The following is a 16,316-nucleotide window of genomic DNA, read 5'->3' on the forward strand; positions in this document are numbered from 1 at the left end:
ATATAGCCACAAAACCTCAACATTATGGCCCGGTTTCACAAACAAGGCTTAGATTAAACCAGGATTAGGTCTAAGTTCAAATAGGGCTTTTAAGTAGCTTTTATAAAAGTGCCTTAGAAAAAGTGCATCTTGAGACAAAACAACAGCACTGACATATTTTAAGTTATGTCAGTGCAAGTTGCGTTCAGTTCAGACAGCTCAAACATGCATTTTAGTTTGGGACTACCTTAAACCTTGTTTGTGAAACTGGCCAAATAAGTGTGAACATGAGATTAGCGTGATAAAATAGCTATTAACCTTGTCTGTACAAAGTTATATCCAGTTATCCCAAGTCAGGATCAATTAAAAAGAAGTAAACCTGCAACTTTCACACAGTGCACGAATAAACCAGAAAGACGTGGTTTACATGGAGCAAAGTCCACCATAACCAGCAGTTTATCTGCGATGAAATATAGTCCCACCAATGAAAGTATGATTCAATAATTAACTTTACCGCTCAAATAGCACATAGTTTTGTATTAATAGAAGCTTTAGTGCTTTAACTAAAATATAAGCATTTCTGGTTTGTTTTCAGAGTAATGGCCATGCAATAACTGTTCTTATTACTTTTGGAAGGACAGAAATTCTGATTACAGCCTATACATTTTCCAATAATTTCTCTTAGAATGAACTAGCACTTTTAGTGAGTATTGGTCTATTATTAGCCAAAATTGTGGTTGATTCTAGGCCAGAAGAGCAGTAAAATGGACCAGACTTTATGGCGATAGTCAGAAGTCTGGTTCTACGAGACTGCTTCCACTCATTCTCCCAGACTTTATCATGTCTTGAGTGCTGAAAAGGAAACAGGATGCTTATTAGACAGGCATCATCAGTGCAGGATACTGCAAAGCAGCATCTGATAGCGGATATCTCTCTCTATCTCCCCCTGTAATGGGAGAAACAGCAGTCTGAGACTAATGATGTGAAAACCCTCTCTCATGAAGTAATGCACTGCGCTGCCATTACCATGACAGAGAACATCCCTGTTCAGACAGAATCAACCCGACAGCTGACGTCAACCTGGCGAGAAATCCGCTAAAAAAATTTTAATTAAAAAGTTTGCAGGATTTGTTTACAATTTATTTGTATAAAAAGTACAATTACAATACATATGTTTTTATTTAACAGTGATGCTAAGTGATGATAAGAGACAAGAAAAAAGTTCATTATATCTCTTGTCATCCAACTATGAGCGTCTGTAATGTTAATAATTTAGAACATCAAGAACATCTCATTCCTTTCAGGCACTTAGCAGTTTCCTGGCAGAGAGGTTTCATAGGGTCTTCGCTGTTAAAACACATCATTAGCAGAAGAGTCTGTGTCTCCTTCAACAGAGCTGAGGCTGACAGACTCTTGATCCTGTTTGGCAGAGGGCAGCCTCACTGACATCACTCTGACATCACTTCCTCTTCCGTCTGTGTGCAGAAACATGTCTTCACCTGTGGGAATGGAAACAACATTTGAGCTTATAACAATGCAAAAGCACTGCATAAACAAGATTTCAATAGAAGAAATTATTTGTGGTCACTAAGAATTTTTTTTTTTTTTTAACAAAATACCTTTATTTCGCAAGGATACATTAAATTGATCTCAAGTGACAGGAAAGATATTTATAATGTTACAAAAAAAGTTGTAAAATGAAAAAAATAATGCTGCTTTTGAGCTTTTTTATTCATCAAAGAATCCAAAAAAATGCATCAGTTTCCACCAAAATATGACGCAGCACAACTGCTTTCAGCATTGATAATAATAAATGTTTCATAAGCATCAAATCAGAATATTAGAATGATTTCTGAAGGATCATGTGACAATGAAGACTGGAGTAATGATGCTGAAAATTCAGCTTTGCCATCACAGGAATACATTACAATTACAATATATTAAAGTAGAAAACAGTTATTTTAAAATAAGATTATTTTAGAGTAATAATATTTCAGAATGACTCTTTACTGTATTCTGCATAAAATAAATGCAAATATAATATAAAAGCTATATATGCTATATTAAAGCTAATAATTTCAGCCTTTATGAACACTTGCATCCTATGAGAACACAATCCAAGTGCTCCATTTGCTAAAATTCAGACATTTCAATGCAATTAAGTCATCCTATTAAGCCAAAATAATGAAGGCTTTCCAGTTAATAGGACTGTGAACTCATCATCCGAACACACTGACATCAGCTGCTTATTAGGACGTTTTTTATAACCGTCAAACTGGCCTGGTTTACACACTTACACACACACAAGCAAACACTCATCAGTCATTTCCTCTGTATTTTGGGGGGCAGCAGGCAGAGGCTGGGTGGGCATTTACCCCGACCAATGGGGCGTGCAGAAGAGGAAGTGTGAGTGAACAGAGCCTCACGGGACCGCCGGGCACACACTGATGGAGATCAGCAGGGAGCTCACATTCAGACTCACACACACACATACAACAGAGGAAGATGCTCTTTCCTGTGTGTTTTCTCAAGCTGTTAAGGAATTGTCACTGGTGAGGAAAATGAAGCTGTATCGCATAAAGAGAATGGGCCTGTATTCTACACAAGTTTTATTTTTGTCCTTATACTGTTAGTCAAGTTTTCTTGCACTGCTGTACCTATTTAATGCATTTATAAATAAAACATATTGATATATTCATGATGATTTACATTTATAAATACGAGATTTATGTCCATATGAGACTTTCACAATCCTCCTTTGTCTTGCAAGTATGAGAATGTTAAAACTCGTTTTAATAGCATCTGACTTAAACCTCATATGTGGTATCATATGTGTGATATTAAGTATCTTAAGGTATCTTAAGTATCATATGTGTGTGTTAGTAAGTATAAAACATATATTATATACAGTATGTTATTTTTTAAATAATACTTCATTTTATTTTTTTATCTATATTTATCTTTACCAGACACTTGGAAATTATATATATGTATAAAACAGTTCGTTCTGGTTCTTGAATCTGATTGGTCGAGAGCCTTTTCCAGCCGTGGGATATTCCCCCAGTCTCAGCACCGTTTCACCATTTGTCTCAGTCCGCTTGCAACATTTCTGTGACAGTCATGACGGACGAGCAAACCACCATTATTTTACAAATACTACTGTTACTGTGTTACAGAATGTAGTTTTAAGAGTTTTTCAGGCGAGAATGTAGATATTTAGACCTCAAATACGATATATAGAGAAAAATATATATATAAAAAAAAGATTAATTATATAATATAACTAATATATACTGTATATGTACTGTAGATTCATGCATGCTAAAGGCTGAGGTATAGATAGATATTTTTATGTGGGTCATCATATATTAATCTCTTTGTTTTTGTGACTTCTGGAATGACTTCATTTTTGTAGCTTAGTATCAATAAAAATGTGTACAGGTTGGAGAGGGAGTATGTTGAAATACACCTATATAGTAAATCAAATTCTTTTATTTCAAAGGAGCAAGGAAAGTAATGTTTTCCATGATATGTCTCCTTTAAACATATCTTCTAGTATGCTTTGATCTACAAAACATAATTTAAAAGGCAGAACATTTACTAGGAGACCTAAAGAGATTTTTTTACAATGAGCCTCTCCCATAATTTCCCTCCCACAAATATTGAGCTTCATTGCCTTGGACAGACTGAACAGCCAGCACATGGTTTTACTGGAGTGTGTTCAAAGCAAACTGACACAATCAGATTCGTTCAATAGATGATTAATAAAAGCCACTTCACACCCCACGCTTGAATCATAACCTGGATATAATAATAAAGAAAAACACCCACAGATCTAAACATCTGATATGGATCGACTATTATAACGAGATCATGAGGTGATTCCACGTGGAAAATATGGACTCGTCATAATTTGGACTGTGATTTGTCTTTTGTCTGTTGCCAGCACTGGCAAAATAGCCTGAACAAGACACAAATAAAAAGCCAATCAGCACAAGCATAGTCAGAAATGTGGCAACATGCTTATTAAAGGGTCTGTACACCCACAAATTAATATTGTCATCATATACTTATACTGTCTTTCCAAAAAGTGCATGACTTTCTTTTTCCAGGATGTGACTGTGAAGCTTTATTTCGATGGTTTATACACTTTCTTATTCTTTATACACTTTATTTTGATGGTCCACTTTAGACATTCTACTAATTATAAGTAACTTTGCAACTACGTCAACTAACTCTCATTAGAGTATTAGTTGACTTTAGTAGACTGTTAGGTTAGGTTAAGTTGACGTACATGCAAAGTTACTTATCATCAGTAGAATGTCAAATCAAAATGAAGTGTTAGCAGACATTAAGCAGACAGTCTACTAATACTCTAATGACTGCTAGTTTCCATGCATTTTGCTCTTTAGCAAAAAGTAGCCTGAACATTCTGCTATAAAATAAATAAATAAATAATCTTTTAAAGAAAGTCATACAAGTTAAGAAAACCATGAGTAAATGAGTGTGTTCACTTTTGGGTGAACTGTCCCTTTAAAACATTGTAAAGAGCCTGAAACTCATTCACAATGGAAGCAATGACCTTCATCTTGTACTGTAAACTACTGAAAAAAGAGAGGACTGAATAAGTAATGTTAATTCACACATTATTCAAAGGTAAAAGACCCTCGGCATGTTTGTTTGCTGTAGTGTCTCTTTACGGCCGTCTGCAGTGAACACGGCCTCTGTGGAGCAGATGGGCCAGGTTTGGCACAGATCCTTGTTGGAAAAGCCTATGGCCTACAAACGCTACAGACTGACTACAACACCTCAGGGTGGAAGGGAGAGAGCAAATCAAGGCAGTGGAAGGGAAAGAATGAAAACAGAAATATACAGATGAAAAGAGAGTGGGAGTTTGTCCACCAACAGAAATAAAAACTTCTTTTAAGTTACATGTTCATGTAAGCCGCCCTGAGCTATTCATACCAAAGTAAGCATGACAGTGGGTGTCATGAATCCGTAAACAGCATTCAATGAAAAATAAAAAAATAAGCCCTCAAAGACATCTAGACTTTGTGTTAAAAATGAGAGTAGCAGATGAATATGAGAAACTGCCAAAAAAAGGGTATCACTTTATTTTAGGGTTCAATTCTCGCTTATTAGCATGCATATTACTAGAATATTGGCTGTTTATTAGTACTTTATATAACGCACATATTAATGCCGTATTCTGCATGACCATATTCTACATCCCTTAATTCTACCCAATATAACCTAAATGCTACAAAAACTTCCTTACTAACCATTAATAAGCAGTAAATTAGTTTATTGAGGCAAAAGTCATAGTTACTAGGGAAAAAGTGTTCCCCATACTAAAGTGTTACCAAAAAAAAAAGAATGCCAGTATTTTCTAGAATCAATGCCTAAAAGCAGCAGTGTGCAATTTCAGAGACACTAGTGGCACTGAACAACACCGCAAACAAATAATAAATAAATAAGACAAACAGGCTATCAAACAGGTCCCTTCCACTCAAATAAAGAAATAAAAGCAACTCATGGAACAACATGAGGATGAGTACTGTAGATGATGACAGAATTTTCCTTTTTCAGGGAACTTTTCCTTTTTTAGGACTAAGGCTATGATTTAATTTTCTGTGTGGGCATTAACACACATTCACCTCTCTGTGAAAAGACCTCAACTACGCAGCCAAGAACATCACACTTGAGTCGAGAGGCAGACCTGGCTGAAGACTACAGGGACGTCAGTGTGTTGGGACATTCTCAGATTGTTGGGATTGGAGAATTTAATAAGAGGCTTTGAAAAGATATCAGTACAAATCTTCACAAATAATAATTTTCTTTAAACATACAATCTCAGGACGATGGCTTCTAACGCAAAATGGAAGACATTTACATAATTGTACTCTGCGGTTGGGGGTTTAAAATGGATTGAAACCAAGCAAAACATAAAAATGCATTTGCCTAAAATTTCTGCATATCCTTGGAGAATTTAGGTTTGGAGCAAAAATCAAACCATTGCAACAATGGGATAATTGTCTTACTTTAACTCTGACATTCTGAACAGTGCTGTTGGTCACTCAGATGTCTTTTTTGAAATATTCCTGAGAGCCAAGGGTCATATGGGGACATGATCAAAAAAAATTGATGTTTTTTAAAGGAACAGTAAACCCAACAAATGAAAGGAATAGACTAAAGGTCTATTCATACTTGTAGTTCAGTTCTCTTGGTTCTTTTGGTCTTAACCAAAAAAGAAAATTTAGTCCTGGTTTGCTCAGCGTTAACACTGCCATTTTTAACACTGAACCTAAAAATACAAGCGTGTACATATGGTGGTATTTTTTTTACCAGCTGAGAAGTCATGAAGAGCCTATAAGATGTGTAAAAGAGTCTAAAAAGTGCCAGAAATTCATCCGTTGCACACATAAATGAAGATCTGCTGCAAGGAGAGACAGCAATTCCTGGAAAGGTGGGTTTCAGTCCGATTGTTTGGTGCGCACCAGGGTTCGGATGGCAGCGCTCACACTTATTCAAATGAACGTACTAACAGAGCAATTGCACCAGGGTTCGTTTTAATTGAACCAATCCTGCCAAGTGTGAACATCATACCCTAAAAGTACATTAAAACATTCAAATGCGCCATGATTGCTCATGTGAACCCAATGCTGTTTAGCTTCACTGATCAATCTGGCAAAACATCATCCAGCTTTGGAAAACCATGAGGGTGAGTAAATTAGAGAATTTTAATTTTTGTGAAAACTATCCGTGTAAAATTTCATGTTCATCTAGTTTCACACAAAAACACACCTAAAAGGATTAAACATGCATTACAAAAACCCTTCTAAATACTGCATTAGTACAACTAGAGCCACTTTTTGGCTTCTGTAAGACAAATAACCCATAGTATAGATCCATTAAGGATAGTACTTTCTTTCAAAAGACAAACACCCTAAAAGCTCCATCACTTATTCATGCTTTTGCAATTTCTATACTTGCACAATACATCTCAGTATGTCAGCATCGTGTTTAGTCTCTTCTAGGTCCTACTTACTCCTCACGTATTAATAACAGTTAAAACATGACAAGTCTTTACTAAGTGAGCAGCAGATGGGAGTGAGCTATCTGAGATGAGAGCTGACCGCTCACCAAGAAGAAAAAACAGCTGTTTTAGTTTTCTGCAGAAGAAAAAAAAAGTCATACAAGTTTGAAAGGACATGAGGGTGAGTAAATGATGACAGAATGTTCATTTTTGGGGTGTACTATCACTTTAAATCTCAAACTAGATTCAGAACTGATTGGTATCGGTCTTTGTAAAGGACCAGTTGGTAAGGTCAAACCTTATCCGTCAGCACAGCTTTAAAATAGTACACTATGGACAATAAAAGCTCAGCTGAAAGAGAAGAGCATGCTCTTCAGAGATGGGGAAAGTAGCCAAGTGCTTCATAAACCCCAATCTTTCAACCAGGGATCCAAAAAAACAACAAAAACAGATGAATACGTGCCAAAAAAAGGCACAAGCCTGACTCAATTTGGGAATGCACTTATTCAAGAGAAATGAACCATTGGGAAAAAATTACTCATGAGTATGTAGTGTCTGAATGCGTTAAATACACAAACACAGTTTCAAACCTCCTCTAAGACACCTGCAAACACTTAACAGAGTTCTACACCCCGCTCCAAACTCTCAGGATGAACGGATAAGTCAAACTCCCCCCACTTCTGACCCCTTACATCTACTCTACTTCACTCTGTCTTTTCTCTGCTCTCATCTGGCTGCTTAGAAATTTGGGAGTGTCAAGGATGAAGCTGTCTGGCAGAGTTTTACAAAGCCTCTGGAAAGGTCTCTGTGTTGTACTGTGTGAAATTGCTCTTCACCAACAACAACGAGTAAAGAATTTAAATAAGGGGAAATGAGATCAAATGAAGCAAATCAAGTCTGAGGCATTTACACTGATACATATGAAAACAATCAAGACATACCAAACAGTTTACACAAATACCTTTCTCGTTGTCCTCAAAAAACGTGTCATCTGAAAGTCTTCTCAGCTGCGGGAGCTCTGAGGAGAAACAAAGACAAGGGGAAAAATTAAACTAGCACAAAAACTGCAGTGACAGAGACTTTGACATTAGAAGACTTAAAAACAAATGATTACTGAAAACTATGAATAGTGTATATATATATATACTGTATACACACTATATGTGTGTGTGCTCATTGGAGTAAAAAAAAAAACACTACTGTGTTTTGGGTAGAAAACTCAAACCGGCTCATCCTTCAGCATGAGGTGACAACATAACATGAGCACAGCTGGGCTAGAGCTACAGAAACAAACACACACACACACACACACACACACACACACACACACACGGACACACGCACGCAGTTATACCCTCAACTCAGCTCCCCTAAAGGCATGACAATGCGTTAAAGAGAGGCATTCACCTTCAAACTTTCCCTGCTGCAAGCCAATGCCAGACACGTTTTAAAACCCAAACTTACAGGACTAGACTGGAAGGCATAAAACAAGAGAACTGTGGGCTTATTTTGGAAAAATGCTTTGTGAAATGTTCTTTAACCTCAAGCGAGGAACACAACAGGCTTGTGAACAAAATCATTTAAACCGGTTCTTTTAGGAAGTCAAAAAGATACAGCAGAACGAGTCAGATTCATGAACAAATGATTTTACTTTTGAGCTAATCCTTGTGATGAATCTCTAAAAAGAAGTCTCAAAAACTAACTAGCTAACTGAACTGAGAGCTTGTGAACTGGAATTGAATCTGGAAATCCAAGATTAATGACGGGAAATGACAGAACAAGTACAAAGATAGTTCATGAAACGATTGCTCTTAAACTAACTGAGATAGATGATGTTCTTTAATGTAAAGGAAGTGCTGACTACAGCGCTACAGTGTTAACAGCACTCAACATTCCTTCAGCTTTATGTACTTTCTTAGAGTGACATCACAGTACCGTTCCCATGCTCTAAAGAGAGCCGAGATAAATCATAAAAGGGTATGCAGGTTTAAAACAAGATAAATACCATACAAGGCTAAGAAACAGGGTGTGTGTTTAAAGAGTCGGTCAAGAGTTCTTTCTTTCATTCTTTCGCCAATGTGTCAAAGCGAGACTAATGATCCATAAATTAATTATACCATCTTCCCTGCCTCATTTCTGTGGAACACAGCCCAAGGGTTGTTCCTTGGGATAAATGTCAGGTTGACTTTGATTTATAGGGATTTTTTCCACAGGTGGAGACCTCCTGACATAACCCTGCAGATCCGTGAGCCTCCGCGTTCATGAGGCCAGGTGGAGCTGGGGTCGTCCTCGGAGCATTTAAAACCCCATCAAACTTCCTATCCCCTAAAGACAGATTAAGTCAATCAAAGCCTTCAATGACTCTTAACTAATCCTTTTCTTTGGGCTTGTTTACAGCACCGCTCAGAAAAGCCGCATGGGCTGCCGATTGAAGCATTGTGTTGCAAAGCGCCGCCCACCACCCATGTCCCCCTTTTCCATCAGTCCCGACCTCAGAAACAAGAGCAGCGTTGAATACAGGGAGTGCTAATTGAGAGTCAAGAGGTTATGACCTTTGGAAGGGGTCCACGTGACCCCACCCTACACCCTAGAGAGGGAACTACGGCCTGGATTGGGAGGGGCTTCTGATATGGTTTGAAATCAGGGTCACGTGGAGCGTCCTCTCAGTAGATCCCACTGATAAAGAGACGGGGGCCGCTGTGTGAAGATCTAGCAGCAGGGTTGAGTTGGGGTAGAGGGGGATTTGCATTCGGCCAGAGGAGCTTTCATCCCCCGTTTCTTGCTCTCTCCAAGGAGGGCTGGAGGGGGGGTTTGTGGTGATGGGACAGCCTCTCAATGCTCCTTTCATCTGGATCTGCAGGAGAGGTTGGAACAGAGAGCTGGACTTAAGACAGCAGGCAGGACTCCCATGTGGAGAAGCCGGGCCGTAACCTCACACACAGGGGTCAAGGAGCCGAGAGGAGATAGGGTCATCGAGGCCACTGCTCAGGGCCAAAGATAGAGAGAGAGAGACCGAGGAAGATAGAGAGAGTGAAAGAGAACAGAGAAAGATCTTATCCGTCTTCATTTTGAGAAACCTCCCCCTTCTACCTCCAAGGGCTCTTTAAAAGCAATGGACACTGTATCAGAACATCACAAAGACAAGGCCACTGTTTAAGACCACTGCAGGCCATCAGAAGCCTTTATATGTCACGGCGGCCAAGAGGTGAATCTCATGAAACCTGTCAGTAGCAGTATTTTACCCCAAAATGAAAACGAACAAATAAAAAAATCTATATGAATTCTCCTGAAATGTCAGCCTGAAAATCAACAGACTCATCAATATTAATTAAGTGATATAATGTTTACCAAATTAAGATTACTAGCTAACAGCAATTAGAGTAGAATGAATGCAAAAAATAAAAAATAAAATAAAAATAAAATAGTGTTGTGAGATTATTTTCATGACAATTAAGCCCATTTCCCCCTAAATTTTCATTACCATAATGTACAAAAGTATATATATATATATATTATATTATAAGTATTAATGGATTAATTCAATACAACATACTACCAGGATATAGAAATCATTTATAATTTAAATTAAAAAAAATCTTTTTATATTGAAATCTGTATCAATTTCTGTCAATAATGAGAATTTTTTTTTTTTTAAATCCATCCAAACATGCATGGATGAATATTAGTAATATAAATTTGGGGAAAACATTCTTAAATGTCATGAGAATAATCATGTAAAATTTGTGGAAATTTTAAAAAGCTTAATTTTCTAGTAGCAAAATTTTATTTCTTATTTTGATTTTGGGGAGAAATGTGACCTAGATCCTGGTATTATATTTTGCTTAATGATACAGCAAAATATATTTAGGAGTTTTAATCTAATATGGCCACCATCTGCTGGATCGATTATATTAGCCCAGCATAACTGGAGGGGTTAAAGAACGGCAACATGAATCTTCTCAAATACTCTCTCACAAACTTAGACCACAGCAGGACAACTAAACCTTGCTACAGAGGGATTTCTAAGCGTCAGTTTTCTGGCAACGCTGCATTATAATATATTAACACAACTTTTTCCATCCAGCAAAGATGCATTTCACAGGAGCCACGTTGATAGGGGCTTTCAAAAGCATGAAAGAATAAAGCTATAGAAAGTGAACTGCTAAGGACACTCCTTTGGACTGCCTGTTATTTTTAGATAAGTAGGTTATTTGTCCCAAGAGGATCTAGGGGACCTTCAGAGACCGAGCCTCAAAAATGGCTAAGAATAAAAAAACCTCATATGGACCAGTTTCAAAGCAGGTCAAACAGAAAGGTAAAATAATTGAGAAATCGGCTCTGCTCCAGAAAGAGCTCTGCCAGGCTGGCCTTTCTCTCGCCAAACTCTGATTTAATGAGGTTTCCTTCAACACAAAAGAAAACAACAGAAGTCCTTTTTCACTCACCCCGTCAACGATTACGTCTAGAATACTAAATTAAGTCTTATTTTTACACTACTCTGAACATACTACAATAGACTAAAGAAAATAAGCAACAAACTGCCGGCTTATAAATTGGACTAAAATTATTTAATCGTTTAGCTAAGCAGCTGTAATGGTATAATAGTATATTTAAATGGTATAATGATAGTATTTTGAAATGCATAATGAAGAATTAAGATTGGTGATAAGCTTAATTTCTCACCATGAGTTATTTTTAAAATGTTACTATAAACCAATTTTTAAGTACATAAATAGGTAATAAATCTGGGGTTAAAGGGGTCAAATCACATTTAGTTTTTTAACCACATTCTCAACTCTCCCTGACTTGAGGATTTCATACTTTAAAACTATGCAAACACCCTCTCTGAATGCGTAATGAGATTGCCATTGCGTCCAATATACTGTAAATTTTTAATTTTCCATCCTTTAAAAAAAGCATCTTTGTAAAAAGCTGCATTACATTATCACAGAATCCCAAAACAATCGGATATGTATCACTCAAACTGTGAAGATCAGCCTGAAAGATTATGTTAGAAATACATTTTAGCTGCTCTTTTGTAATGTTTGGATCAAATTGACAAACTTTTGCAGCTTAGATTTTACTAGGGTGGAACTAGAGTGGAAGTTATGGAAGTTTCATTATGTTTTTCACTTCAACCTTTTTTTAAATAATTTCTCATGATATGACTGACCACTTTAAGCATCACTATAATCACAAAAAAGCAGTTAGAAACCTTCCCACAGCTTACACTATTCCAGAAAAATATCATTTAGAGCAAAAACTAAGGGAAATACCAAAACTGCTTTGATATCTACAAACGCTTTTGACTGTCCACGCCCTTTCTTGATGTGTGTGTCCGCCAGCTGTACGTTAGATCTGCGTTCTCATGCAGCGCCACTTCCCACCGGCTCCCAACAACAACTCTATGATCGAGGCCTGGAATCAAGCAGACTTGAGGGAGATCACATGGCATTTTACCTGAAAACTATTTACTATCTGGCCCAGCCAGCAAAGCGTTATATTGGCTTAGCACACCTTCAGAGCTTCAGATTTGGTAATTAACAGGCATGCCTTTGAAAAGTAAGCCGTCAGCTCCAATCAGGCCATTTGAGTCTGGAACGCTCCTCTGTTGAGGGCCTGCCGAGCGTATCGCAGGTATGTGGGGGCCTCGGCCCCGCAGGAGGAGCTGTAATCAGTGAGGGGTGCCCGGGTGGGCCTGTGGGCGAGCAGCCCGGACTCTCAGCCATCTGCGAACAGGACAGCATCTGTCCATAGAGCCAAAATTATCTGGAATGAGGGGGAGTGACGGAAAGGCATCTATGTGTGATTGAAACGTATCGCTGGCAAGCGCACACACACACACACACACACACACGGATCTGTTGCAATGCATGATGGGACATCCTTTTAGGAGAAATACCTGGTAAACGGTAAATGTAACTTACAGTGATGCAAATAACTTACATACTAGTATATAAACTACCTTACGAAAATTTGGGGCCAGTAATTTAAAATAACGATGCATTAAATTGATTGAAGTGACATTTAAGATTTTTTATATTGTTTTATTCATGTTTATTCATATATAATATGTTGACCATGCTTTGGCTGGTAAAGAATAAGAGTGGAGTAGAGAAGGATAGGAAGAGCTTAGGTGTGGCAGAACTTGGACGTGATCATGTGACAGCACTGATAGATTCAAGATGCCGGTCTGGTCGTAGGGAATCGGGTGTGAGCCAGGATTTTGATAGGACACTGGGGTCCATTCCAGTACACCCGCAGGGAGGAGAGGGAGAGATGGAAGAAGGAGAGAGGGAGAGGTTGACAGGTTGGCAGTGAGAACAGGTCTGATAGGAAACAGATGAGCGGAGAGAGACTCATGACTGTCTGTAATCTAGCTGCAAACACACTCACCTATGATATAAAACACTGAGCCATGTCAAAGGATAAAATAAAGTTATAAGCCACAAGAAGTCATGTGTTACATCATGAAGCGTTATTACATCATGAAGCCATATAGCCCTCAAGTGCCTTATTGCTCTTATAAAAAATAAAAAAACTGGTTATGGTTTGCTCTTTACCTCTACATTTGATGATCGCTATTCAAAATATTATTGAACAGCAAGGCAATGTGCCTATTGATTGGCCATCTATTTTTTTCAGGAATATAAATAAAACATAAAAAAAAAAAATAAAAAAAATTTTTTTTTTAATAAAACACATTTACATATACATATATCATATAATATATAATACATATGAATAAATAAATAAATCAGATAAAACATATATAATATTATGTATATGTATATATAGATCATGATCAGGATCTTGATCAGAATTTTCTGCATCATTACTCCAGTCTTCAGTGTCACATGATCCTTTGATTTGCATGTTGAAATATTTTTGTGGAAACCATGATACATTTTTTTTTTTTGGATTCTTTGATGAATAAAAGCGCATTTATTTAAAAAAGAAAACTTTTGTGACATTATAAATGATCAATGGAATGCATCTTTGTTGAACAAAAGATTTTTCTTTTCTTTAAAACTACTAACCCCAAACTTTTGAACAGTAGTGTATACAGCAATAAATAGCTTAGTTAAACCTGTCCACCAAAAAAGCACTTCATCAACTAATCACATCTGAAAAGCAAGTCATCTCTGCATCCAACGACAGCAGCAACGACTCAGGAGCCTGCAGTTTCCTGTAAAGTGGGCCCATGTTGGCCTGTGTCACGCAGGAGGACACACATCTGTCCATCTGCTCAGACTGTGGCTTGCACTCAGCCCATCATCAAACACAAACCCAAGCTGAAACCTCACGAAACCTCTGCGCACTGTAACGGGAGCGATCCCATGAAAGCCTGCTCCTCCACCTGTGAAAGCAGAGACGAGGCCTTCTGCCGCGTGGCTTAGCGCCGCTGCCTGGCTCGGCTGATCAAAGCGGGATGAGCCCCCCTCTTCACTCCGTCTGGCAGATGAGGAGAGTCAGGGGTGAAGAGGTGATGACTACTGGAGCGCACAGCCGCACTCAAACCCGGTTCATTTTCAAAAGTCTATCCCTCACATCTCCACTCATCCATCTGTGAGGGGAACCTTATCTCTACGCCTGATCTCACGCTTGACAGGATGAGACGGGGGCTGCGTGATACTCCTGCTGTAACATCTCTCAAAGCAAAGAGAAGTGAGAGTTTATAGTCTGTTAAGGAAAATGTCAATGTTTTCATTTTAAGCGAATAAAAAAAAAAAAAAAAATTATACAGTGTTTAGGACAACAGGCTAAAAGCTGCAGTGAACAATTTCAAAAGCAATTCCAATAATAATGGATGTTTTCAAACAGGTTGCCTAAAAACTGCCTTGTCTGCTATTGGTCAGATAAACAGATAGTTCCCGCCCCAAACTCATGCTATTGGTGGAACCAGAAGTTGTCATGCACATCAAGCCACTCAAACAAAACAAGCCACAGTTTACACTGAAAGTGAACCTGTGAACATTATTCACTGAAAATCTGCCACAAAAGAAACCACAGGGTTTGGTAAATGGTGGGAATGATGAGTAAAACTTTGTTATTAATATAATACTAATATATAATATTCAAAAATTATATACACAAGCATTCAAAAGTTTGGGGCCAGTAAGATTTTTTTCTTAAATTCACTTTTATCCAGTAAGGACTTATTAATAGACATTAAATGTTAAAAAATTTATATTCTAATAAATACTGCTCTTTTACACTTTCTATTCATCAAAGTACCTTGAAGAAAAAGTATCATGGTTTCTACAAAAATATTAAGCAGCAGCACAACTGTTTTTGACATTGATAATAATATGTTTATTGAGTAGTAAATCATCATATTAGAATTATTTCTGAAGGATCATGTGACACTGAAGACTGGAGTAATGATGCTGAAAATTCAGCTTTGCATCACAGAGATGAATTACATTTGGACATATATCAAAACAGAAACAGTTATTTACAATTGTAATAATACTTCACAATATTATTGCTTTTACTGTATTTTTGATCAAATAAATGCAGCTTTGGTGTACATAAAATACAGAAAAATCTTAACAACCCCAAACTTTTGAACAGTGTATACTATTCAAAAATATTATATATTATATATTATATATATATATATATATATATATATATATATATATATATATATATATATATATATATATATATAAATAAATAACCATTAAAATGAATATTCAATTAATGAATATCAATTCATTAGGATTTTAGATGACCTACATTAATAACTGAATAAAACTACTGTATTTTGCCAGAAACTATGGTTATAGAAAGCACATGAGTCAGTAATATGACAAACCATGTAAAGCTGGTGATAAACACCATTTCCTGGACTTCAAGCCTTTTTCCGGGCCGCACTTGGCCAGTTGGCGTCAGTGGAAGAGGGCTCTCGTAACAGAAAGGCATGACGAGGAACTTCAAACATGCGGCGTCCAGAACAGACACAATAAAATGATATGCGTGGCCTGAGTGAGTGGCCTTCAGCAGCTGTTCAGACGCAGACATGTCAGAACAGCTGGACGGACTGACATCAGATTCTCAGCCTTCCTCAGATTACACTGGACAACTGGACGAGGGTTTTATTCTTAACTAGACACAAACAGCACAAACAATTACAGGCATTTAGAGCACTGATAAACATTCAGAAGAAGAAACTCTTAGTGTGCACTGAAATAAGGACAAATCTTGATTCTATCTATCTATCTATCTATCTATCTATCTATCTATCTATCTATCTATCTATCTATCTATCTATCTATCTATCTATCTATCTACA

The 16,316-nt window shown here is 37.3% G+C and overlaps 1 protein-coding gene across 2 annotated transcripts in view; it reads right to left on the minus strand.

Annotated features, from left to right (window-relative positions):
* Positions 1–1,055: 1,055 nt before the first annotated feature.
* kiaa0586 (KIAA0586 ortholog) overlaps positions 1,056–16,316 on the minus strand; it is a 123,880-nt gene continuing 108,619 nt past the window's right edge. For both annotated transcript variants that reach the window (XM_079853950.1, XM_079853949.1), the window contains 2 exons: positions 7,977–8,033; positions 1,056–1,478 (listed from right to left, as the gene is read on the minus strand). In XM_079853950.1, the coding sequence (XP_079710076.1) occupies positions 1,330–1,478; positions 7,977–8,033 (206 nt within the window). In that variant the 3' untranslated portion in view covers positions 1,056–1,329. The remainder of the gene's footprint in view (positions 1,479–7,976; positions 8,034–16,316) is intronic.

Source organism: Squalius cephalus (genome assembly GCF_949319135.1).
Source record: "Squalius cephalus genome assembly, chromosome: 20".
Lineage (NCBI taxonomy): Eukaryota > Metazoa > Chordata > Actinopteri > Cypriniformes > Leuciscidae > Squalius > Squalius cephalus.